This window comes from Mus musculus, chromosome 8 (assembly GCF_000001635.26).
Source record: "Mus musculus strain C57BL/6J chromosome 8, GRCm38.p6 C57BL/6J".
In the NCBI taxonomy this organism is placed as follows: Eukaryota; Metazoa; Chordata; class Mammalia; order Rodentia; family Muridae; genus Mus; species Mus musculus.
Window position 1 is genome coordinate 112,658,380 of NC_000074.6, and position 27,651 is coordinate 112,686,030.

General features: G+C 40.2%; 1 protein-coding gene across 4 annotated transcripts in view; it reads left to right on the forward strand.

Annotated features, from left to right (window-relative positions):
* The window catches only part of Cntnap4 (contactin associated protein-like 4), a 312,910-nt gene that overhangs the window by 88,582 nt on the left and 196,677 nt on the right, over window positions 1-27,651 (forward strand). For all 4 annotated transcript variants that reach the window (XM_006530730.2, XM_030243313.1, XM_006530729.4 and 1 more), the window contains exon 3: window positions 6,728-6,921. Coding sequence is in view for 1 of the 4 variants with exons in the window: in NM_130457.2 (NP_569724.2) it covers window positions 6,728-6,921 (194 nt within the window). In the remaining 3 variants the exon portion in view is untranslated. The remainder of the gene's footprint in view (window positions 1-6,727; window positions 6,922-27,651) is intronic.

Consider the following 27,651-nt stretch of genomic DNA (forward strand, 5'->3'; position numbering starts at 1 on the left):
CATCTCTTGAGAAAGAAGTCTGACTCACCCTCTCTCTGTAGTTTATACTCATCTGCTCGAAAGCCAAATGCATTCAGTTTCCATGTTACCTCCCCGGATAAGCCAGGAAGTGACTGCTGGGCCATCTTTACTATGAGGAGGAAATGGTAGTGCATTCTCACCTATATTACATGGCTGTAACCAGGAGAATCCTTTCATTTCCCTGTAATCTAAGATGCTCCTCCCAGGACAGCACTAGAGGCTGTTGACTGGACATCAGACATACTAGGTTTAAACACAACTCAGCCAGTCAGACTGCTTATAATTAACCAACACTGTATAGTATTTCAACATATTATTAGGATAAAATGTATCACTGTGAGTCAAGTTCAGTTATAATTACTCCAGGGTAGAAATAAAATAACATAAAAAGAAAGAAGAAATAAAGAAAAGAGAGGGTGATTTTTAAAGTATCATACAGAGGCTAGAATACTTTTAAAAATAGAAACTAATTTTTAGTTTTAAATAAAAAGTATGTTTTCATCTCTCAAAAACGACATTTGTATAATATTGGGAAAATTTATTATTCTTTCTAATATTTTCAAGTTTTATTTGAAGAAATGTGAAAATTAGTTTCATCTGATAATTTTGATAATGAAGTCTAACATAGTTGCAAATTCTGTATATGCAAATTCTGCTTGAGAGCTTATTATAGACTATACACTAGATACTTTTTAGTTTGCTTGTCTGTCATTATACTTAATGGGAACATATGCTCCAGAGACAGGTTCTGTGGGAATCTAAAAGTGGTAGGCAACCCATCCAAGAGCTGCTTTGTTATGCAATCATTTAGTCAATAAAGTTTTAAATACTGTTATGCATTCGTTGAGAATTTAATACAATATTTCCATCCTATTTAGCCCTCCAACAACGTGTCCTGTGTTCATTCTCCCCTTTCTTAACCAGCCTCCCGAACTTTGTATTTTCTCTATCTTTTGATAACCATCAAGTGCGATTTGTGCTGCTTGTATACTCCTGGGTGTGGGTCCATCTGCTGTAGTGTGGTGGACCTACTTGGTGCCATATCTTTAGAGAAAACTGACTCTCCCTCTCTGAATAACTTTCACTTGCCATTGCTTTTTTAGCTAGGGGTAGGACTTCATGTCCACCCTTGTCTTCCATGTTAGGGTCTTGACTGGTTTAAGCTTGTGCAGGTCCTACGTACTCTGTCACAGACACTGTGAGTTCATATGTGCAGTCACCATGTTGGGTCTGGAAAATGCTGTTTCATCCAACCAACTCCTAATGACCTATTGCTGTAAGTCACAGACTAGCAAGTGCACCTTTCCACTGTCGCCAATGACGCTTCTTTCTGCAATAGAGGGTGATTAACACAGAGACCCTCAACAGCTCAAGGTGAAGAGAACAGAGACTTCAGAGTGCTCAGCCCTAAATGAAAAATCTATATCCCATCTTTTCCTTCCAGTGTTTCAGGGATCATATTGGAAAAGGGGCTGGAAAGATTGTAAGCGATAAATAGGGAATGGCAACATGTTTACTTACCTGCTGTTTTATTATAGATGATATCTTTTATTTAAAATTTCTTGGAAATGTCATACTTGTACACAATGTATCTTGGCCATATCCATTACTCTACTCCTGCTCCTCCAATTTTTGAGGGAGTCATTAACCCCTCCCTTCCCTTTAAACCATTAAGTCAAGTTAATGCTGCCCTTGTGTATGTGGATGGAAGGGGTATGGGGAATGTCTCAATAACCATACTCCCAAAGAAAAGTGACTCTCCCATCCCCAGCAGCCATCCATTCCCAGTAGTTCCTCAGGTTGGTGTGGTCATCAGTAGCCCGTCCCTGGCTCATGCTAGATTTTTTAGCTGCACTGTTCTTATGCAGGTCTTATGTGGCTAATCACAGCTGCTGTGAGCTCATACGTGTAACAGTCACTTCATATTCAGGAGACAGCATTTTACATTTTACAGCACTTCCCCCATTCCTAAGCTCTATCATGATTTTTACCCCATCTTCCATAGAGTTTTCTGAGCATTGCAGTTTCGGGTTCATATAGATGTCCCATCTACAGCTGAGGACTCAGAGTAACTCAATCTCAGCATTTGGATAGTTATGAGGGCTCATTTTAACCACTACCCACCGTAAAAAGAAGAGCAAGATTGAGAGCGAGCTACCTTCTACATATTTATGTTCATACCCTTAGATTTGCAAGGTCAGTAAACATCTTTAAAGCTCAGCTTTTATCGTGACGACAACTCTTTGCTTGGAGTCAATAACAATAACAACGGTTTTGCCACTCAGAAAGTTACAGCCAGCATATACCGTCACAATTTCTGAACGTAGGGAAATCAATAGGTACTTCATCTGCTTTAAAAAATTGAATTCTCATGGCAGTACTATAATATTTAGAAATCCTATTAAGGGATGTGGGGGACAGAGAGCTGACCTTAAAGAATAAGTTTCCAAGTTGTGATCTGAACAGTTCAGAAATATTTCTAGGGGCTGTAGAGATGGGTCAATGATTGCTGTTCTTGCAGAAGGCACAGCTTTGGGTCTAGTGCCCACATATGGTGGCTCCCAACAGCCTGTAAAGCCAGCTCTAGGACGTCTGACACCATTCTTTTGACCTCTGTGGTCATCTATGTGACCCACTCCATCCCCATATGTGATGTACAGTTATATACTGAGGCTTACATACATACACACCTATACACACACACACACACACACACACACACACACACGTAAAATAACAAGTAAATATGTTAAAAAAAAGAAAAAGCAGAGAAATGTTTCTATTTGAAGCACATGGAAGACTTTATTATGCTAAATCTCGGGAGGGATATAGCTGAAGGATTAAGGCTGAGGAAACAGAGAGATAGGGTTGAGGAAGGAAGCCTGTGATGTGGAGAGAGAAAAAGAAATGAAAGGATAAGACTCTTTGGCAGGTTAACCCCAGTAACCAGAATAGATAGTGTTAGAACAAGATGGTCTTTAGTTTCATAGGTATTGGCTTACTGCGATGTTGAATATATTAGCATATTAAAAGCACATTAAGGACAAATAACACTTGACTAGCAGCTGAAAGGTTTAGTTAATAAACAAAATAAAGAAGTCATTACAGTGTTTTATTTATAGTCATTGAGACTTTTCAATTTAATGGAGTTAGCCATCACATTCCCCATTACAAAAAAGTAGCTGTGCTGATGGTTTGTCTCCAGGAGGCTAGATAGATGGGCAATGGTCAGTGTGACCCTCAGCTGAGGTGCCATTTGTATCAATGCCATCAACTGTCCCTCCCTGCCATCAAAGGCTGCTAAGATCAGTCAGTGATGGGACCATTTCTAGCTTAAAATTTCCCCGTTGCTACTCAACATTTTTCTTAAAGTTCTAACAAGCACATTCCATCATGTCCCACTGCAGAGCCTTGCAGCTTAAAACCCAACGGGAATCTTCCCATCCCCTGTAGCTGACTGATCCTACTGAAATTACTTGGGAAAGCCTGGGAGCGTCAGAATTTCCATTACTTTATCAGTGTACCTTGTTAATGAGATAGCTTAATTTGCATACCAGTAGTACCGTTTCACCACAGGTAAGAAATTGAAATGTTCAAGGTCAATTAACTGCCTATGTTTCAAGTCAGCTTGTGCGGCTGTAACTGGGAGCGATGCTGGGGAGAGGGAGTGGTCACTCGGGGAGTTCCTCTTACTCCTGATGAGAACTGATGATCCAATTTTAACCCACTCGGATCACTCGGACACTTTCCATTGCTTCGCCTCGCCTCTCTCTTGTTTGCTTTTTAAATGCGGGATTATAAGGCTGTCCTGAAATACTGCAGAAACACTCTGATATTCCTGGTTGAAAAAAACAAACAAAACAAAAACAAAACCAAAATAACCTCATTATGGATTTCAGATCATTAAAATTAGCTAGAAAGAGCAAGACACAAAATTGTTAGCATTTTCTTGGAAGTATAAGCTAACAGAGATAAAATTCTGCATGCAGAACTTTCAAGCTAAGATGGTAGCTGCCTGTGGGTACCCCTCTTCCCTAAGTTTTCACTGTGAAAGATGATAAAAATTTAGAAAGATTTGCAATTACAGTAATAAGAGGAACCAAGATGCCTTGATTAAATCCAGCACTACAAAGACTTTCAGCTTCCAAGCTTTTGATAGACCTTGAGGGGGAGAAGAGATGGAACAGGAAGTAGATAAAAATAGTCACCCACTCATTATTCCCATCATGCACTTGTATTTAAAACAAACAAAACAAAATGAAACATGGCCCAGTGCAAGCAAGAAGGGAGATTGCTGTCACACTCTGGTAGCTAAAGATTTATGATCTTCACCTACTCCTCTTTCTATAGGTTCTGGAACCTACAGATTCTTCCTGTCATATCTGACAAGGAGAGGTACCCATATGTCTCTGCTGACAGTGCCTGCCCCCTTATCTGATCCCAGGGGATGAAGAAGTATGGAGAAAATGCTGGCTCTGATTTAAAACTGATGTGATAGGAGCAGTTCCCACCGAGGGTTCAGGACTCCCTGAGATGTCTATGGCAACATTCTACAGAGGGTGTAGCACAGATGTCTCGAGAACAAATCCCATATAGAAGATAGTCTAGGAGAGTAGGAACGACTCTTGTGGGCAGCAGGCAGCAAGACCAGACGTACAGCATTGGGCCACCCTCAAGTTCAACACAGTCCATGACGATCCCATAAGATCTCTTGCTTAAAGTATGAATAACATTTTACTCTAATCTAGACAAGGTTACTGGGATTAGAGACCAAGATAACTCTATACCCAAGTCACATTTCTAAAGGTACTAGTTAGTTGTGTACATGGGTGTGTGGGGGGGTGTGTGAGAGGGCGGGGGTAGTATGTGTGTGCCAGAGTACATGTAAAGGTCTTAGGATAACCTCAGGTGTCGGTCCTCACCTTCCACGTTGCTTGAGACAGGGTCTCATGTTCACTGCCTTGTAGAACAGACTAGTTGGCCCACAAGCTTCGAGGTATTCTCTTGTCTGTCTTGGAATAAGAGAAGTGGGCTACCATCCCTGGATTTATGTGCATTGGAACTCAGGTATTTGCTTTTGTATTGCAAGTGTTTTAATTAGTGAGCCATCTCCCCATCCCTTAAGTCATAAGTGTTCTTTAAGAGTAAATACAGAGAAAATTACAAACAAACCTATGCCAACAAAAAATTATATACTATATACATAGAGATATACATATACATAGAGATATACATATATATAATAGATCTATGAAAGGTTGGCAATTTGCTTCTATTCTACTTTATGGAGTAACTACTATTATACATAATGGTTTGCCCCCAAAACAAAACAAATAAAGAAACCAAGGAAATATGAAAAAAAGTATCTACTCTTTATGGATCAATTTTTTAAAATGATGTGTGTGTGTGAGTGAGTGTGTGTGTGTGTGTGTGTGTGTGTGTGTGTGTGTGTGTGTCTGTTCGAGTGCGCGCTTGTTAACATGAATACAGTGCCTATAGGGACCAGATCCTCTGGGACTGGAACTACAGGGCAGGCAGGTGTTGAGCTCTAAGCTTGGGTTCTCTGCTGAGCCATCTTTCCTATCCAAATTACCTAGCTGTTAAAACAGTATAGTATTGTAAATATTGGGCATTATATCCTAAGGTGAACAAGAATTATTAAGATACCACCGATAGAGGACATTGCTATAATTTTTTTAAAGTGCTATTTTTGAGTCTTTTTAGAGATCTTGATAAATGACCAGTCTGTTTGCCTAGAGCAACTGGTTATGTTTATGTCCCAGGCAATTCTGTTATTGGGTTCTAACCATCTGGGACAGCGTGCATCAACCCTAATTATAGGGAAACCTGGAACCATGTGGCTAGAAACAGTCCCCTTCGTCCAGAATTTCTTCTAGAGAAATTATTCCAATTAGTCAGTTCACTGGAAGCTCACAAAACCTAGTTAACCTCCTCCTAGCTGCCACACATCAACCTTTTCTCATAGCTGCAGCTTGTTATGCCCTCCTGGGGTGGTGCTATTCCAGGAGATCCTGTCCAGTAGCTTTTAGAGTTGTAGCTTTTTTTTCCCCTTACCAAACCCAATTCATTCCTTTCCATATTTTCTTATGTTATGCCTGCCCCCTTATCTGATCCCAGGGGATGAAGAAGTATGGAGAAAATGCTGGCTCCTGTACAATGTCTTACCATTGATGACTTCTTTTGTTATGTTTCAATCTTACTTTTCGATATCTGCCCCTCTCATGAGTCTGCAAACACCTCGGCCCTCTTTGTTATCTAACCAAAACATGACAAAGCCCAGTTTGTTTAACCTGCCAACACCACACTTTCTTCTTTTTGTTTTGTCTCTGGGCAGTGAGAGATCAAAGGCCACACACCATTACCCAGCCACGCCTGGGGACAATAAACACTCTGGCAGGAAATGATGGCATGGCCTTCCACAGAAAACATTTAAAAATATTCAGTGAGACCTCCTATTTCTCTCCAGTGCTTAGAAAATTCTAAATGCCTCTAAATGAACACAAGTGGCACACATCTAGCCTTGTCTACTCCATTTCTGCTTGCCTACATTTTGCTATAATTACAGAGTGTTTCATATCCTGGAAGTCGTTCTGAATCCCTTACAGTCTACTGGCATTTCCATTTCATTTGTGGATTTTTTAATGCCTTCTTTCCCAATGTTCTTCTATTTTTATTTTTGCTAAAGGAGCTGGTGGCTGGTCCCCACTTGTGTCCAACAAATACCAGTGGCTGCAGATTGACCTTGGAGAGAGGATGGAAGTCACGTCCGTGGCCACCCAAGGTGGATATGGGAGCTCCAACTGGGTGACCAGCTATCTCCTGATGTTCAGTGATAGTGGAAGGAACTGGAAGCAGTATAGACAAGAAGACAGCATCTGGGTATGTTTCCTTCCTTAAAGACACGGGCTCCTGGGATGGCAAGCACCTCCATTCCTGGGGCTTGACATCAGTCTCTTATATAAAGTGGCCACCAAACACTCAGGGTGACCCTGATACCATCTCTTAAGGGAAGCTATTCATGGCTAAATCTATGAAAATATTGAGAGCAAATTCCTGAGAAGGTAAAAGAGGTCCCACACGAGTCCACTAAACCATGTGGAAACACAAGAAGCTAGACTTGTATAAAAATTTATGTTTGTAAGATAACATGGAACTTTTATATTGTCTTTGAAACCATTCAAAAGTATTTTTTTTTAATTTGGTCTGGTGACTGAGATTTCGAGGACTTTTTCTCTTGAATGTAGAGAGACGCTGTAATGTAGAGAGCTATGTCTGAAGTTATAGGGTTGTGTGTGTGTGCATGTATATGTATATATATATGTATATATATATATGTATATATATGCGTGATTTACAGTGTTGCATATATCACTTGCATACACACATACACACACCATGAAAGAGTGTGTTGATGGAGTATTTTGGCAGCTCTATAAGACAGAGAGCAGGACAGAGGCAGGTTGTGATGAAGTGAAGTCATTTTTTGGTTGGGTTTTTGTTGTTGTTGTTGTTTTTTGTTTGTTTGTTTGTTTGTTTGTTTTTTGTTTTTTTGTTTTTTCCATGCCTGCATATCCCCCTGGTAGAGGAAGCTAAAGAAACTTTGCTTGATGATAAAGAGAAATGAATTCTTTGTCAGTGTAGAAGCATGTTTAGGCTCTTACATGAGCCAAGGACGACAAACCACAATCAAAAACTTGTTCTCCTGTGGCCCCGCCCCCGTCCCCCAGCTGAGCTGCTGGCATCTGAGAAAATGAGTAACTTAATGAAGCATCCTAGCACACGGGTAATTTGTAAGCTTGTTTGGGCACGTGTTGATCATTTTCTTTGACCTGTCGGTAGCTGCTCTTTTTAAACTTTTTGGAATCAGTTCCACATTATAAACTCATTGAAAAAAATGGACTGTGATTTGTTCACCTCTGTCTCTGGAAAGCTCCTGGTAGTCATTAGGTGTGTGTTTATTGATGAAAATTGAATTGAGAAGTACCCACAGTCCTTTCTGCAGAGAGAACAGTAGGCAGAAAGCAGTTGCTTGTGAGTAGTTTTTCTTTTTCTTCACTTTACATACCAATTGTTGTCCCCACTCCTGACCCCCCTCTCACATACCCTCCCCCGTCTCCCACTTTCTTCTCCTATGAAAGAGAACATCTTTATTATCATTATTATTGTTAATAATAATAATTATTAGAAAACCTGCTTTAGAATCCAAAACAAGCTGAGGCCGCTTGTAAGAGTGGGAAATCAAATCCCACACAACTGGGTACTGAGGCTCGGTTAATTCCATGGGAAGCACTCATGCAAAGGCCAAAATTAATAGTAAAGAGGAACCAATAATGCTAAAGCTTAATGAGGTCTTTAATTAGATGTTTGGATCTTTTACTCTTTTTCTAAATTAAAAATTATATCTTAAACTGGGTAAGTAGTGGTTACTGCCTGCTAGTATTTAGCTGCACTAATTAAAATGTATGGTTTGGGCTTTCTTTTTATATTGCGAACATGTGTTTCTGTTTATTAGACATGGGAAAGGTGACATGTAGGTATTGCTATATCCTTATTTAGCATTTTTCAAGGTGAGGTTTTCAGGGTGAAATGGCAGTGACACTTTTTTACTTTCTAATCTAAACCACAGAGAGCAAAAGGCAATAATATCTAACACAAAAACTGTTAAGGCAACATTGATCTCTAGACCACGTGGTAATCTGCTGACCTTTTCATAGGCTAAATCTTGAGTGTGAGTTGCCTGTTAGTAAACCCTATAACTCTCAGACTTACCTGAGCACCTTCAAAGCCCAACGGTGCCTGGAATGTTGCAGACAGATATTGAATGAATGAATGAATGAATGAATGAATATATGAATGAAACAAACATTTTGTAGTATATTCTTTTCATTACTCCAAGTAATATTGATTCTCTCCTGTATGCATCAGCTCTACCTTTGAGCTTCTCTATCATCTGTTTGCCCTCTATCATTTATCTAATCTGTCCATCCGTCCATCCATCCATCCGTCCATCCATCATCTATCTGCTTGTGTATCTATCTATCTATCTATCTATCTATCTACCATCTGTCTAATCTATCTAACTACCTGTCTATCATCTACCTCAATCTACATTTAGTATCAATACTTTTTATTTGTAGTTACATAATTAAATTTGTACATTTACATCTGTTTTTGCTGGTCACAGACAGGCTGCCATGTTCTCTACCTCCCCTCCCCCCAATAATTATTTTATCTTTCTCCTAAGCACTCTAATGGAGCCTTGTCCTTGTCTGAGATTCTGTAGTTGCCAAGGCAGGGGAAGTGAGGCTGCTTAATAGCCTGGCTCTTGAATTTTCCACCTAGAAGTACTCAAACTATTGCAACTTAAGCTTTTTAAGTAGAAGAACAATCTTGAATTTATATACACAGTAAGGAACTTAACCTTTTGCCGTTTCACAAATGCACATTTCCTAAGTTGGTTTTTGAGGTTTTTCTTCAGTTTTTTTCTAGCTATTATGGGCTGTATGCCAATTATACAAAAGTGCCAATTTCCTTTAATGGCTTTACAGTCTGTTTTGGATGGTACAAATAAATCTATGAGAGAAAGTAAAGAAATGCATAAGGCATTATACAAGTCTGTGGTAGGAAAAGGAAGGAAGACAAGTGTTATTGCTTTAGAAAAAATATAATAAAACAAACCAATAAAACCTTCCAACATGCTGTGGAATACCCAAGAAAGAGTTCTCTTCTTTCTGTTGACCTCTGTCTTCAGAAAGAGCAATGTCTTCTCAACACTCAGAAGAACTAACAAAATTCTCTCTGCTCTTACAAAGAATCATTTAGAAGAATTAGAAGACATTTTGTTTGTTATGTATACAAATAATTAATAAAATATAAACTTGATAGGCATATGATATATGAGCCAATCCACTTGTCTTGTTTGGTTCTCTATTCACTTTCTGTGAGTATAAATTAAAAGCTTAGTTTCTGAAATTCTTAGTAGTTTTGTGTAGGCTAGTGACTACTGTAGAACAGGATCATTATAGAAGGTTCTATTGCTCAGTATTGTCTAACTAAGCAAGCCCAATAAAGAAAGACACGAGAAATTAGAGTTTTCATTTGTTTCCTAACATCTACCTGGAATTTCTTATTCATTGTGTGCCAGATAATTTCTTGTTGTATTAGGTGTGTGTGTTATACACTATATAAAAGAAGATGTAATTCTCACAGCAACTCTGTTACACACACACACACACACATATCAAATTTCAATAAAATCAACATGCTCTGTAAAACACACACACACACACATTAAAAGATTTCTTCAAAATAAAATTCATAGTTTAATACCCATCAGTTATAATTTCTCTAAATTGCTTGGCTGGATGGTACATAAATATTTTATGAAAATTTAGAAAATGTGGGCCACTAAAATTGTTCCCTTAAATTGCGGACAAAATCAAGTCCCTCAGCATTTTCAGGATGCAAAGACTCTTTTCAGCTAGTGTATTGCAAGTAATGAAAAGTTAAATGCAAGGTATAATTTTCACTCATTTAAGAACAATTGCAGAAATATGAAACCAACATCTTAGACATTTTTAGTAAGACAATGAGTAAAAAACAAAACAAAACAAAAAAAACCCTACAATCAAATTATCTGATGTTTTTTTGTAATTACCCAATATTTTCCTGCTTATTACACCTTCCAGAAATGAGTGGGACCAGTTTTCTAGGTGGTCTTACTAAATATAATTGTTATATTCAAGAGGAGCTTTTGTTTGTTTGTTTGTTTTTGTTTTTTTGTTTTTTGTTTCTATATAGCCCTGGCTCTCCTGGAACTCACTCTGTAGACCAGGCTGGCCTTAAACTCAGAAATCCCCCTGCCTCTCCCTCCCAAGTGCTGGGATTAAAGGCGTGCACCACCACTGCCTGGCAGAGAAGCTTTTTTTTTTAATTTTTTATTAGATATTTTCTTCATTTACATTTCAAATGTTATCCCAAAAGTCCCCTATACCCTCCCCCCACCCTTCTCTGCTACCCAATCACTCCCACTTCTTGGCCCTGGTGTTCACCTGCACTGGGGCATATAAAGTTTGCAAGACCAAGGGGTCTCTCTTCCCAATGATGGCCGACTAGGCCATCTTCTGCTACATATGCAGCTAGAGACACGAGCTCTGGGGCTACTGGTTAGTTAGTTCATATGGTTGTTCCACCTATAGGGTTGCAAACCCCTTTAGCTCCTTGGGTCCTTTCTCTAGCTCCTGCATTGGGGGCCCTGTGATCCATCCAATAGCTGGCTGTGAGCATCCACTTCTTGTTTGCCAGGCACTGGCAGAGAAGCTTTTTAAAAGATTTATATTTATTAAAAGTTTGTGTATGTGTGCCTGTTGCACATGCATGCAGTCCCCACAGAGGCCAAAAGAGGGTGATAGATTCTTTGGAGCTCTAGTTAAAGGCAGTTGTAGACTGCCTGACTTGCTATTAGGGTCTGGAGTTGGGTCTTCTGGAAAAACAGTATGTGCTCTTAACTGCTGAGCTATCTTTCCAGTCCCTTAAAAATTATACACAATACACACACACACACACACACACACACACACACACACGCATGTGTGAGTTTATGTGAAACACATGTATCCCAGAGCCAGTGGAGGACAGATGCAGGCGACAGATCCTCTGAAGCTGGAGTTACAGGTGTTTGGTAGCTACAGTGTGGGTGCTGGTAACTGAACTCAGCCCTCTGGAAGAGTAGCCAGTGCTCTTAACTTTTGAGCTATCTTTCCATAAAACAAACATTTAAGCCTGAACAGAAACTTGGTGGTTTGAGTGAAGGAAAGATGAACATCTTTTAAGGTCCTTTGAGACTCAACAACCAGAAAGTGTGTTATTGGAGCTTCTATTTAGAGTCACCAGCAACGACTAGTTCATATGAGATGGAATCTAAAATCTTGACGTTGTTAGCACCAAGCTTTCACAACTGAACTACCTGAAGAGAACAAGGAGAGTGGCCCCCATGAGCAGGAAAATAATTTTTTAATGATTTTTGCGAACTTCAAAAATATCTTTTTCAAATAAAGTTTTAAAAAATATTTTCTTTCTTCCTTTGTCTTTATTTTTTCTTTCTTTCACTTCCCCCTCCCTCCTTCCTTGCTTCCTTTATCCCTCCCTCCCTCCCTCCCTCCTTCCCTCCCTTCTTCCTTTTTCTTTTCTTTCTCTTTTTCATTCTTTTTATTGCAATAGTTTCATTATGTTTGGTCTGGAACTCAGTACATACATCAGGTCAGCTTCTCGCTTACAGAGATCCCCTAGCCTCTGCCTTCCAAGTGATTAAAGACGTGAGTTGATCACACATCTCCTGTCTTCATTGAGCTCTAAAATTAGCCTATCTTCATTTCTCACTCTCATTTTTTATATTTTAATGTATTCTCTCTTTCTCTCTCTCCCTCTCTCTCTCTCCCTCTCTCTCTCTCTCTCTCTCTCTCTCTCTGTGTGTGTGTGTGTGTGTGTGTGTGTGTGTGTGTGTATGTGTATGCATCTGTATGTCTTGTGTGCATAGGAGCCCCTGGAGGGCAGAAGAGAACATCCCCTATCTCTTAGAGCTGGAGTTACAAATAGCTGTGGTCTGCCAGATGCAGCTGCTGGGAATCCGTGTCTGGTTTCTTCTCAAGAACAACAAGTCCTCCTGGGAGCTGAACCTTCTCTCCAGCCCCATACCATTGTCTCTGAGTGAGCAGTGTCATGGGGCTGGGTGGAAAACACAGAAAGCCGCATGACTAGAGCAGTCAGTTACACAGAACACCATTTGTCACAAAATATTGAAGCCATTATAATCACTGTGAATTATTGCCATGGCAACTCTTTAAGTCAGACAAGATGGAGACACTGGCAAAAACTTTTTTTTTTTTTTTTTTTGCATGAATCTGTTTCATGTCAAATTAATAAGTGGCCCCAGGGACAAAGGACATTGTGAAAACCTAGATGAGTGTATTCTCCTTCAAAGTGGCATTTCCCCTAAACCTTTCCCTGTACTAAGTCCTTACTCTAGTGACCTAACCCTTCTGAAACATCTGTGGTGGTGCAGGGTACAGCAGTACTACGGCTGCCTTGTGTTCCAACATATCCAGTTGTCACCTGCAGGCATTGCAGTCCCTGGCTGATGCCTTTTTGGCACCTCAAGCGTCTCTGCTATCCCTGACACTAGTTCCACAAAGTTGTTTTTAATTAAAGCCTACATGATTAGCCTGTATGTGCAGGAAGTTTCTCTCTTATATTTCCAGAAAAGTATGAATTCTCCGCCCTTTGCAGTGATTAACCTAGCACTTTGTGGTGAAAAGGTGGCTGGGCTTTCTTTTAAAATTGCGGTTAGGACAATTAATGTGAAATTTATCCTCTTAACAAAGTTTTAAGTGTGCAGTGAAGTATTGCTCATTATAAGCACTGTACTGAGCAGCTGCTCTTTGGGGTTAATCAGTTTTGTAACTCTAGCATTATCCCTGTGGAGCAGTGCCTAGTCTTCACCGGTCTCTCACTTCCTAGGGACCATTTCAGGCTGTTCCGATAAGGGCAATCATATGGTATTTGTCCCAGGGATAGCTTAGTTTAGTCATTCTACTTCTTCATAGCTTCGTCTATTTTAGGATAAAACTCTTTTCTTGTAGTTCTTTAAATATGAATTTTTCATTGTTCTTATGAATTTCATATATGGATGCAATGAAACATGACACCACCCCCATTTTCCTGTCCCCAGCTCCTTCCAAATCACCACAATCTCTCCCCAGCTTCATGGACTCTTTTTTTGGATAACTCTGTCCAATTAATACATCTCAGATGTGTGAGGGGGCGGCATCCACTGGGGCATGGGAAATCTCCCAGTGGCTGCAAATTCAAAATAAATGAAGTTTCCCCCCAGCACCTGTCACCTTCCAATAACAAATCCTCAGTAAGGGGTAGGGCCTGGAGGTCTCCTCTCCTATTTATGCCAAAATTTTAGCTGGTTTGATCTTATGCAGATCTTGTGCAGGTAATCCTAACTGGTATGAGCTCATCAGCTCAGTGACATGTTAAGTCTTAAAGTTTATCTTCTTAGTACTCCTCCCTGTCATATTTGACCTTCCCATTGTATCCATTAATATGTCTATGGATACTTAGGTTGGTTGTTCCCTCGGAACCTTGCTGTGAATATTGCTGCCTTAAATGCAACATAGCCTTTTCTTTATGACCTTGATTTCAATTCTTTTGGATTAGTACTCAGGAGTAGGCTTGCTGGGCCACATGGTATTTCTACCTGTAACCTTTTGAGGAACCTCCATGTTAAGCATTGCTTTCCAAAGCACCCTGCATCACTTGGAATCCTCACTGTAGAAAGATCCTGATGATATTCAAGGATTCCAAGGTCTGTAGATCTTTGCCATTGCTCCTGTCTCCATTTGGTTTACAACAACATCCTAATGGGTGCCAGTTGGTATCTAACTGTGGATTTGCTTTGCATTTTTCTTGATGGCTAACATTGTTGAGGCTTGTATGTGCTCCAGATAAGTGAATGTGGACTATCTTAAAATTTGCCAGGTGCTTATAGAAGTCTTCATGTGCCTTTACTATACTTTTGTTATATATTTAGCTTCTTTTAAAAAGTTTTTGATACAGAGTCTCAGTACATAGCCCAGGCTAGCCTCCAACTTACCATCCTCCTGTCTCAAAGGGCAGGATTATATATATGAACTATCATTAGTAGTTTGTACCAAGTCTCTGTTCACTGACAATGACCAGTGCAAAGTGAGGGCCATTGTCATCAACAATAAAACACCTCATTTACTAAAATCAAAAAGAATAAAATACTTAAAATAGATTTAATGAAAGGGGGAAGAGGGCTGTATACTGAAAGCTGTTAAAACATTCCTGAAGAATCAATGAAGATAGAAATGAATAAAAAGGTGTATATAGGTGATAATATTTGACATTTTCACAATGTCCACAGACAATGTTGAACATAATCTATACATTCTGTGTAATTTCTACCAAGTTCCCAAGTGCATATTTTACCAAAGATAGTTAAAAATTGTAGAATTCACATTGGAACCTTAAAGGACCCCGCTTAACAAAACTGGATGCGCCACCCTTCCTGATTTCAAAACATAATATAAGGCTCCAGGAATTTAACCAGTGTGATATTGGAATACATTCAGACATAAAGGGAATGGAACATACCAGAATCCAGGAATAAACCCATGTACTTATGGTGAACTGAGGTATCACAAGAAGATAAGGGTTTACATTGGGGGATACAAATGGTCCTGGGACACTGGATATGGACACAAAAATTAGTCAAACTATGGGTCTGTAGAGATGACTCAGCAGTTGAGAGCATCCACTGCTCTTGCAGATGACCTAAGATTGGTTCCTACCAATCTGTTAAGTGGCTTACAACTGCTTGTAATTCTTGCTCCAGAGGATCTGTTCATTCACAACCGTGACTGTTGTCCACACTCGTGTGTACACACTCACAAAAGGGCATACCCATACATAAGATTAAAAGTAGAATAAAACCTTTTAAAAAATATGGAAATTGGGATTTTATCTCATACCACATAAAATAAAATTAAAATGGAATAATGTCTGATATATTAAGCCCCGCAACAACAGAACTGCCAGAAGAGAATATATGGTAGTGGTAGTGTGTGTGTGTGTGTGTGTGTGTGTGTGTGTGTATGTGTGTGTGAACAAACCCATCATATTGATTTAGAGAGTGAATGACTTCTTTAGATATGAAATGAAGTCATAGGCATGAAATAAATAGACACATATAAATAAATTGAAGTAGAAACCTTCTCTTGCTGGAGGAGGTTGTTAGTGGACTGAAAGTGTATTTTACAGAATGGGAGAGAATAATTTGGCTACCATTATCCAACAAGGCATAAGGGTTTCTGTAGTCTCTGATGTGGTTTCAGCCATGAGTCTTGGGACAGCAATTGCTAGGCAACTTCTCTGCTCAGTGCTTAGGTCTACTTTAACCCTTGAACTTTGTTCCCCTTCTGTAGCTTGCTGTATCAGTTCCTCTTATAAACTTCTACGAGGCATAAATGACTGGAATTTTGTAACTATATATATGTAGTACACCAGGAATCTTTAACAACCCCTATAAGCCATTAATAAGCAAACACAGTGACATAAGACAAATGGTATTTGTTTAACCTTCCTCGGATCCATCTGTCTCTCAGCAAGGCAATAACATGTGTTTGAAGAATGATTAGAGTAAGCTGGAGGCTTGATTGGTACCCCCTCAAAGTGTATGCTCCATCAAGAGCATCCTGAAATCATTGATCAGAGAATAACAAGTCTGCAAAGCATAGTGACTCTTGTCTCCTGTTTGACCATAGGACAGTTCAGTGATGGCAGTACCCTCCCCCCACCCCTTCTGTCCTCTCATTGTTGCTCTGATGCAATGTGTCAGATGTCTGCCTCTGGCTTTTTTCATTCTCCAGCCCCAGGTGGCTACGCTTGGCATTTTTCCCCTCTTGGAAACAATTCTGTCCTTTTGAAATGTGTTTTCATTACTTCATTTGACCTAGGGAGAGTGACTACCTTAGCCTCTCTTTGCTAGTTTTCCATCTTTGATTTTCAAAGTCATCAAATATGATTTCATTAGAGAAAAGGATAAAAAATACATAAATCAGAATATGGGCACTGAGATTTAGAACTGACATCCTTATACTTTTTATAAGAACACCTTTATGTTTTATTCTAAGAATGTCATCTGATTGTTTAGTTAAAGATAGCAAAGTAATGTAATAATAGAATTCATTTTAAAATCATTAATTTATCTTCCTCTTCCTCCTCTTCTTTGTTATGAGTCAAGGTTTTTCTACGTCACACTGGCTGTCTTGGAAGTCTCTTTGGACCCTAGGTTGGCTTTTAAAGATCTGCCTACCTTTGCCTTTAATTGCTGGGATTAAAGGTGTGTACCACTACCACCACCCAGATAATCTGTCTTCTTGTGTATGAACATAAGTAGGTAGGCAATATGAAAGGAGTATGCTGTCCATATTTTTCTGTTTGTTTTTTATTTGTTTGAGATAGAGTCTTTGTAGCTCATGCTAGCCTGCAACTTGTGACAATTCTTTTGCCTCAGCCTCCCATGTGCTAGGATAATAGGCATGAGGCACCGTGTTTGGTTCGCATGTATAACCTAACCATTAAAATGAATAAATATCACGGAAACAATTATAATATAAGATATATTAATATATGTTATTGTATATTAATACATTAATATATACTTTATATATAAATAAAATAAGCATGATATACAATGTTACTAAATGATGTAAGAGATGACAATGGAATAGAAGGTACATCTTCTTTTGAATAGAACATGCTACAGTTCTGCTCACTGTACATACAGAGTAGACAGTGACACCCTCTAATATTTCCCTAACTGAGATCATTCCAAATTTCATATCGAAAAATTACACAAGAAATTAACTACCCTAATTAACCAAATCATGGCAACAAGGAGGCTCTCAGTTATGAAAAGATGAAATGTCCTAGAGCACATTGATATTATTATAGTAAAACATCATTGATAACTACGAAGAGCAGTCACCAAAAAGTCCAAATATATGGTCAATATATGTTTCAGTAAGACAGACAGAAAATACACAAGGAGGGCCAACAAGGTGGTTTATCGGCTAATGGTACCTGCTGTAAAGGTTGATGACCTGAGTGTTCAATCCTCAGTGATCACCTGATAAAGGGGAGAACATGTTCCTTCCAGTTGTCCTATGACCTCTACGTGTATACCAGGGCATGTGTGTACTCATAGTCATAACACACACACACACACACACACACACACTAAATGTGAAAACATTCACCAGGCAAACATGAATCAGTCAATGTGGACCAAGATAAGCTGTAGCCTTCTAGGAAAACAGTAACTTTTTGAAACAAAATAGGTTCTTGATAACTAATGAAATAGGTTACACTATTTATATACAGGGGAAATCATAAGAAGGAAATACAGAGCAATATACAGATGAACATGTAATCCTAGAATGGGCTTTTCCTTCTACATCATAGAACTAATTTTGGATAGCATAGAGCAAGATGTAAGAATATACAGCATTTAGAGATCTGCATGAACAATTGAACAAAGGCAGTAAGCCAAAGAGTTTGTGGGGAAGTGTACAAGCTAGCTATGCCTGCCCTGGTTCACATGCAGCAGCCACGTTGGGTTAGGATTGACATTCTGGCTGGCTTTGGTTGAATAGACTTCATGCAGCCACAGGTTCACTTAGATTTAAATAGTGAGGAGGGACAGGCAACAGCAGATCTGGCTCAGCAGGAGCATTCTCCAAGGACAAGCCCAAGTGGACGTAGGACAAAGGACAGCCACTGATTCCGGGTCATGTCTCCGGTTCCTAAATATTCCTGTTGTCCTGTTTTGATTTCCCCAGAGACTGAGTGGAGGTTTGAGCATGGGCGTTTGTGGTTTAAAACATATAGCTAGGTCATCCCAATTTGCAGAAAATCATGGGGGAAATTTAGGTCACTCAGTACATTTGAGAATGAGCAATCGATCTTTAATAGTTTAAAAGCACAGCAGTCGGCGGAGAATCATCTGAGATCCAGCACACACCTAAATGTTCCGTAAGTTAGTGTTGTGAGGAGTTGCCTAAAGATCAAGACCAAGAAAAAACTAGATACTGAATGTTAACTCTGTTCTTCCAGTGACAAAGACCAGTTTCTTTAAATTCTAAATCTAGGTTATTTAATACACTAGCCACGAACCACATGCTTACTTTAATAAAATTAATTAATATGAAGTAAATATTTTTAAAATACAGCAAAGAAGATAGCAGAGGGATAGAGTGTGTCAAGTGTGAGGGAGGACCTGGGATCAATCCCAATCACCAAGAAGGAATTAATGAGTGAGGTTGCATCAGCTCACAGCAGCCACATTTAAGGCTCTGTATAGCTATTATAGAACAGCTATGTTAGTCTCTCAGTTCAGCTATGGAACATTTCTGTTATTATATGAAATTTTCTTATGGGTCCATACACATAATATAATAAAAGATTTTATCTTATTGCACAGGCATGAAATAGTCTAAAAATTAGTGACAAAAATAAAGTTTTAATTTTCTATTTTTAAGTTTTCTATTTTTAAGTGGCAAAGTTACAAATAGGCAACTTATAAAAAGGAACAGTAGCATATAATTATACAAAGTATCTTTGTCTTTATTAAAATTGACACAATGTGTTCTAAAAGATTGGAATGTATGAGAATGTTTGACATCCCAAAATACTATATTTTTAAATTTGAACAGTTAGGCATTTAGGGCAACCATTGAACATTGAACTACAGCATCCAACTCATAGTATTATATAGAGAGCAAACTAAATAGTAGCAACATAATGTTGATTCCTAGTAGCAGATCATTGACTTATGTAAATTACAGCACTACCTCAGGGATAGAATTCTACGTGCACATTAAAAATAGGTGATGAAAGAATATATTGTCTGGTTTCTGAGACTGATGCAAGAACTGGAGGTGAGGTGCCACCTAATACCACCAATGATTCAGAGACTATGATAAGAACATATATTTATCCATTGAAAGAGTAAGTAAGGATTAGATTTATAAATGATTTCAAATGGGATAAAACTAGCAGGAAGCAAAAGAAAGAAAGGAGATGGAGAGAAGAAAAGGTAGCAAGCCATAAAGTACTTAAGAGAAACAGTCACCGTGATGAGAATAAGTTTATTCACTATGGGGGCTGAGGTAGATCATGGTCTGCTGGCTCCAGGCTGGAAAATCTGCCAAGTTGGTGGCAGAATGCAGCCTGAGTCTGGAGTCCCAAAAAATCAGGAGCTAGGATGGTTTCAGGCAAAAACAAACAGGGAGTTGGGGGCAGAGATGGAGAGAGAGAGAGAGAGAGAGAGAGAGAGAGAGAGAGAGAGAGAGAGGCTGTGAACTTGATTCTTGTGCCTCATTGTTTAAGTTCTTAGCAAACTGAATGAAGCTCACCTCACAATGGTCCTGATTGATCTTAACTCTGACTTGACTGACACTCCAATGCTAGTTTTGTCTGGAAAACCCTCGGAATGGAATCCTTTGACATTCTTTTTTTTTTTTTCCTTTTTTGGACATTCTTTTTTTCTTAGAAACCATTTGATTACAAGTTCACCCACACATAGCTACTGTGTGGGTACCCAGGTGGTAAAAGTTCTGGAAGACTAAGAAAGTAGGGTCCAACCAGCAGACTAGGTCACTCAGGATGTGCTCTGAGGTATGCTTGTTCCTCGCTCGCTCCATACCTTATCCTCCATGAAGCAAGACCCCCTCCAACCAAAGGTTCTGCCTCCTCAGAGCCAGACACACAGCACAAACTATCTCTGGACAGGAATCGCTGAAACCATGAGCAAAATATATCTTTCATCCCTTAAAAACTTTCTGTCATATAGCTGGTCACAGCAATGATAAAACAAATGCTCCTTAATTTATTTAATATCATGCAACATTCATTGGCATTAAAAATGAGTGGAAATAATCAAAACGAACTATCACAGAGAATTTCTCAATATTTATTTTGGTAGCACTCTAAGCACACCTATTTGTTTAGTTTTGTGGTAGCTTGATGGGCTGTCTAATCTTTGACAGTATTATGACAGAGTAGGAAGAAGGAAAAGTTCTGGTCCTAAGTTGTTCTCTGAATCAGTGCCTAGTCAGGAAACCAGAGATCACCCCAGGCATCTGAAACTAGGAAGTCATTACAGAAAATTGGTTACAGGTGATGGAAAAGCCAAGCTGCCAAACATGAAATGGTGAAGGACTCCGAAATTAGCATCAGCAGGATGATGCTACAGGGCCTAGAGCGGGAGGCAGAAGGAGAAAGGGGTATTTCCAGAGCTGTGAGCCTAGCATTGCCCAGTTAGAATCTGAACTCTGTCAAAGGCTGTGCTAGAGAGGGCCATGAGGTGGTAGATAACCAATGGGCTGAGATTATGTAAAAATTTGGTAACTATTGACACATTGACCGAGGCACACCAAGAATGGATAAAATACCAGCTCCTTCTACCCGTGGATCTAGTCTCATGCTCAGAGCGTCCTCTCCACCTTTCAGTTCCCCACTCTCTGTGATATCCATAGAAAGAATCCACGGGAGGTGAAGAGGCTAATGTAGAGGCTATATAGAGTTTACTGTATAGTGAGTTGGGGGGCACTCTCAAGAGGTGAGAGTGGACAATGGCAAAGAGACCACTGCCTTGCAGTATATTCTCAAGTTCAAAGGGTCCATTTTGCCAACCTGCCTTGTAGGTAGGCTTTTTTCTTTATGGAGTTTCCAGAAGAAAGCAGTTTTCTATGAAGGGGTTTTTCCCATGCATATGATTGATATACCCATTTAAATTAATTCTGAAGAAAGTGCACATTGGTATGTCTCTGTTCTTCACACCCAAATATCCCCTAAGTAGTATGAAGATCTTTAGGGTTGGCAGTTCAGAGCACCATGTTTCTATCTGGAGCCAGAGTTGTGACTCAGCTCTTACTATTTTTAGTTTATTTTATGTGTATGGGTGTTTTGCTTGCATGTATTCCTGTTTTGTCTAGAACAGTTATAGATACGTGTGAAGCCACCCTGTGGTTGCTGAAAATTGACCCTGGGTCCTCTGGAAGAGCAGTCAGTGCTCTCAACCACGGAGCCGTCTCTCCAGCAGCTCTTACCTAGTTCTCATGTACAATAATCAGAGCTCTGCAGCTTAAGCTAAGAGTTTAATATGCAGATGATTGTGTGTGTGTGTGTGTGTGTGTGTGTGTGTGTGTGTGTGTGTAGCAAGAGGAGTCTATCCTTGATATCTTCCATGCCTACCAATATCTGACTAGCTGCCTAACTAACCAATATCATGAGGGAAGTCATTGGAACAAGAGTCTGTAATGTTCTTTTGTTCTAAGAGCTGGTCCACCAGGCCATGTCAAAGAAGATAGTTTTGAGGCCAGCACAAAATGCTTCCCTGAAACCTCACCTCACCTCCTCTTTTGTGAACAGACTGAGGTTGGAAGTTCTCTCACAGAACCTATGGAGAGACCTGTCTTTCCTTTAGTTGTCAAATGACATGCTTCTTGCTTGTCATAGTATAGCTTAGCCTCCTCTGAGTTCAACATGGCCATGCCATCAAACCATGGAGAAGAGATATCCTAGTCATGGTAATGAAATAAGCCAGACAGGACAGTGACGGCTACATCTCTGATGATGGCACTGGCATTGTCAACAGTCCTCGTATTAGGAGGGGCTGGAGAATCATCAGACTCTCAGCTGGGATTCCAGCCCCAGTCCCTCTTGACTCCTGGAAGCATGTGGTCTAGACATGTAGCTGAGTATATGGACTGAGAGGTCAGACAGCTTTTAGGAAGCTGTTGCAAATGCGTGTGTGGGGCCTTCCAATGACCTGGCTGTTTTTTCATTATCCACGTTCTTTTTTTTTTTTTTTTATCCTTCTGCACACGTTTATTGGGAGAGCTTGATTGCAGAGGCGAAGAGACTATCCACGTTCTTCTTGTATGTAATTTCTCACTTGTTCTTCCACGTGTAAGCCCCCAAAAGTTCATTGGCTTACCAAACTGGCCTCCAGTAGAGTCTTTTCTTTCATCTGTCCTTAATGTCCCACTGGAGGGAATATAGGATTATTCACTTTCTCCTCAGTTTCTATTTATAAAGATGGCAGGTCCACATTTGGATACTGAAGAAGAAATTTAAGATAGTCATCCTCATCTGAACTCTTGATAACCAGTGGGCACTGATAGTTTACCTTCAGCTTCTGATCTTCATGCTAGTATTTATGAGTATGTGAAGCTATCAAGAGAAGTCTTATTAATTTATAAGTATTTATATAATTTATTTTTATATGAATGTTTTACCTATGTATCTGTGTATGTACCATGTGTTTTAGTGCTCATGGAGTCCAGAAGAACATGAGAGATTCCCTGGAACTGTAGTATGGATGGTTGTGAGTCACCTAAACCTAGGTCCTCTGCAAGTAGCCAGTGGTTCCAACTGCTGAGCCATCACCCTACCACCAATAGTACTCTATTGATGTCTAGAAGAAGGGAATTTAGTGGCTGGAGAGATGGCTCAGTAGTGAAGGGCAGTTGCTAGCCTGTCAAAGGACTGGAGCTTTCTTCCTATCCCCCATGGCCTCTGTGGGCACCTGTACTCACCTGCACACAATCTTCCATCCAAGCACATAAATAAATAATATATCTTCAAAAGAGGGAACCCGTGTAGACGTCTCAACATTTGGTGTAGGGTAAGCATTTTTTCGACACAATCTTGTCTAACCAAGTAGAATGTTGTGAACTCTATGCATCAGGCTCTTTGTTATTTACCAAATCCGTGCTTTCGTTCAGAGCCTCCATTTGATTTCTATGTGGAAAAGTAGCATTGCTGTGCCTCATCAAATGTTTGGCACACGAGCTCCGGAACTCACTGCTGAGGACCAGGTGGAAGAGTCGATACGTGGATTAGCACACATCTGCTGTCACTTCTGGGTTGGGGTTGTCATAGGCTCTCGGTGTGCGAAGAGCAGCATGCGACTGGGTTTTATTGAAATGTTTCACTTGGCAGGCAGACATAGAGGCTCTGTCCAACTCTCAACCTGGCATGTCCTAGCAGCCTGTTCCTTGAGTATCACACTGCAGATCTTGGATGCTTAATGCCAGCTCACCAGACATTTACCAAAGTCTGCTGCACTCCCAAACTTCTTGTCAGGGTCTTTATTGACTTTGAAGGCGAAGTTTCCAGACAAGCATCAACTCATCCTTCTCGCCCAGGGCTTCCCAGCCACAGTGAAGCCACTAGCTTGTCAATCCTGCTCCCCGCCATTACTTTTCCAATAGGCATGCAACTATCCCTGGGGTCTTGGTTGTTTCCAGTGACATCTGTAATAGGGCTATTTCCATTTCCAGGAAGTCCCTCTAGATTTTTGTTGCATGCCTTCTATAACCATCAACTGTGTTTCAGACTCATGAATATATTTTTCATTCTGTTTCACTCTCCTTAGATACTGGCCTTTGTTCCAAATTATACCCTTGACAAAACTGAATGCCCAAATACTACTGGCTAAAATTCAGACTATGCATCTGCCTTTATTAAAAAGTATACTCGTGTCTTAATTAAAGCTGCTGATTCCTCGGAGATTGAGAGTCTGTGCTCATTGCTGACGTGAGTTAGGATAGACCTGGAAAGTTCCCTGGTTGGATAAGCATGAGGAAATATTTCTGTGATTACTTATTTCAGATCCAAATCCTGGTGGCATGTCTGTATTGAGACTAGGTTACCCATCTGACATTTGCATAATATCATAGAAACAACAAGTTGTACTATTTGGCTTTAACCACTGATACTCCCAATTGCCTTTATGTATCTCATCCAGAGGCTGGTATCGTCTAAAATTATCTCTTCATATTATTATGTGCATCTTAGGACTTTGACCAACATTTATGAGCACTAATCCTTTGGGTAACGGAGGAGACTGTGTGTTAGAAGAGATTCAATCTTGTATGAGGTCCTTTGTCCAGAAGCAGCTATGGCCATGAAAGAAAAAAAAAGCATCACAAAACCACAAGAACATAGTGTATGGACTGGGGTCTATAAATCAGAGACACGTGTGTAAAAGAGATTGGGTCTGACTTCGATGCTGCAAATGAAATTTCTATTTGGCTTTGAACCCTCATCTTCCATTGTTGTGTCTCTTATTGTTATTATTAATCTCTGGAACTGAGAGCATCTTCCTCTTAGAGCCTTGAATATTTTAAGCACTTAATAATGGGATTCGTTTTCTATAAGAAAGAGAAGAGGGAAACTGCTGGGGTAATGAAAACGCCATCCTGTGGGAGTCAGAGCTTTATTAGACCATGTCAGAGTCATCATGAGCCCAGTGCAGGCTGGGAATATCAGTTTCAGGAGAGGAGAACAAAACAAACAAACAAACAAACAAACAAACAAATAAAAAACCCAAGCCTCTATCTATTTTATCAAGTTTTTGGAAATTTGTGAGAAATTATCCCAAGAGCTACAAAGCTATCATTTAAATAGCAGCTTTCTCTTTATACTGTGAAACAAGGAAAGGTTAAAAAACGAAAAAAATTTTTTTGATATGATATGTCACTTTAGAAATCGATTTTAAAACCTGAGATTAGAGTAAATATGTGAATTAATTGAGTTCATGGTGACATTTGCGCTCTCCTTGTAAAGCTCCATGTCAAAGATGACAGGTAAATATTGAAATTCATCCGCATTGGGAGAAAATTGTTCTGTTTCATCTCTTTGCTCTTGTGAAACCAAACCTCCCAGATAGATACACACGAGGCTTGAGTTTCCTTATGACTGCTATCAATTTTTTCTATTTACACTTTTAAAACTTCTTAACCTTTCAGTATTTTGCTCAAATTTGAACTCAATCAAATGTAAACTTGGCTATGGCATGATACTTTAAGGATTTTTTTTCCTGACATGGAGCAACAGTTTTGAGTGACCTGAAAGTCCTGTGTCTTAGTTTGCTTTCTATTTCTGTGGGGGAAAAAAAAGCAGCCTGACTAAAGGCAATCTGGGGGGAGGGAAGGGTTTATTTAATCTTACAGCTTTTACTCCATCCTCTAGGAAAGTCAGAGCAGGAACTCAAGTCAGGAACCTGAAGGCAGGAACCAATGCAGCGGCCCTAGAGCAGTTGCTGCTTACTGGCTTACTCCTTATAGCTTGTTCAGCCTGCTTTCTTAAAGTACCCAGAGCCACCCACCCCAAAGTGAGTTGAGCCCTCCCACATCAATCAACAATGGAGAAAATGTACCACAGGCTTGACCACAGGTCAATCTGGTGGCGAAATTTTCTCAGTTGAAATTCTCTCTTCTAAAATGACTTAAGCTTCTGTCAAGTTGACCTATAGCTATCCAGCAGAGGCTATGTATGTGTCTATGAAGCATATTCCTGTGTCTCATCCAAGGTGGATATTGCATAGAATTTTGCACTGGGGTCTATTGTTCTCTGGGAAATCTGTCTAGCTTGAACTGATCTACTATGCCACAAAACAGTTAGGTCATGTCTGTCCTTTAGGAAAAGTACCAAGAAACCATTTTAACCCTCTCCTGGCCTTCTTTCTTTTTCTCTTTTTCCCTCTTCTCAATCTCTGCCTACATACTCATGTTCTCCTCCATGGAACTCACTGTCCCAGAGTTCTGAATTGGAAATACAACTAGATCTGATTATCTGGGAGTAGACCTCGAGCCACCGGCCACACACTTCCTCACCTACAGGCATGTAAAGTGGCTTTATAAGAAGAGTGAGCCACTTCAGGTGTTGGGGACAAGAGCTCTTCAAGTCACTGGGGTGTTAGATTGAGTCCAATTCAAAGTAAAGAAGCTAAAGGGAAAAAATAACAGAAAGAAAAAGAGCTGCAAGGAAGAGGAGGGTGACAGGGATATCACCTATGGGATTAGACTATATGCAGTCAGACAGACACTGGCTCTACATCACGCAATCTGTGTCAAAACCATCTTATATCTCAGGAGGGAGTTGCTCAATCTCCCCTGCAACAATGTACATGCATGGGGCCAGGGACAACAGGTTTTTGCTCTCCTCCCAGACCGATGTATGCCACAGAAGAGCTGAGAACAGATCCTCCGTTGGATTCTGGCCTCAGGGCCTAAGGAGAAGGTAGGGGGAGAGCTCTAGCAGGTTACCACTGAGAAGAGAGAGTCTGACTAGCTCAGTGGGATGCTTGGGTTGTCTGGTGGCTGTGGCTGGAGTGCAGGATGTCGGCTCATTAGAGGGAAGCCCACTCCATCGCTCCAGCATGGTGAGTCTAGATGAAAGGAGGCAGCCTATGGTTTTAGAGCTTTATTATAGAAAAGCTGAAAGAGAGAGAAGAGGAAAGAGGTGGAAGGTGGCCATACCATGTGGAAAGAGGGGAGAAGGAGGGGGGAAAGAGGGAGCAAGAGGGCTAGAGAGAAAGCAAGAGAAGCAAGAGCGGCAAGAGAGTGAGGTGGGGCCAAGCAGCCCCTTTTGTAGTGGGCTGGGCTACCTTGCTGTTGCAGGGTAACTATAAGGAGGAGCATACCTGGCTATTGTCAGGTAACTTTGGGGGTGGAGTCTGGACAGCCTATGTGACTGATGGCCACAGAATTATGGAATTGGGTCCTCATATCAGGAGCCTATGTCTGGGAGCTTGGCAAACAGGCCTTTCTTCCCTTGCAGATTAATCTGTTGTGTCTCCAGGGTTTAACCTAGCTTGACCAGAAAATAGGCTGCCTTTCATAGTCCCACAGACTAACTGTACCCCCCATCCCTAGAGCTCCCAGGGACTAAACTACCAGCCAAAGAGTATACATAAGTGGGTCCATGGCCCCAGCTACATATGTAGGAGAGGATTGCCTTATCTGGCATCAATGGAAGGTAAGGCCCTTGGTCCTGTGGAGGCTTGTTGCCCCAGGGTAGGGGATGCTAGAGGGGTAACACAGGAGTGGGTGGGTTGGGGAGCACCCCCTTAAAGACAAAGGGGAGGGAGGATGAGGTGGGGGGTTGCAGAGGGGAGACTAAAAAGGGGGACTACATTTGAAATATAAATAAATAAGATAACCAATT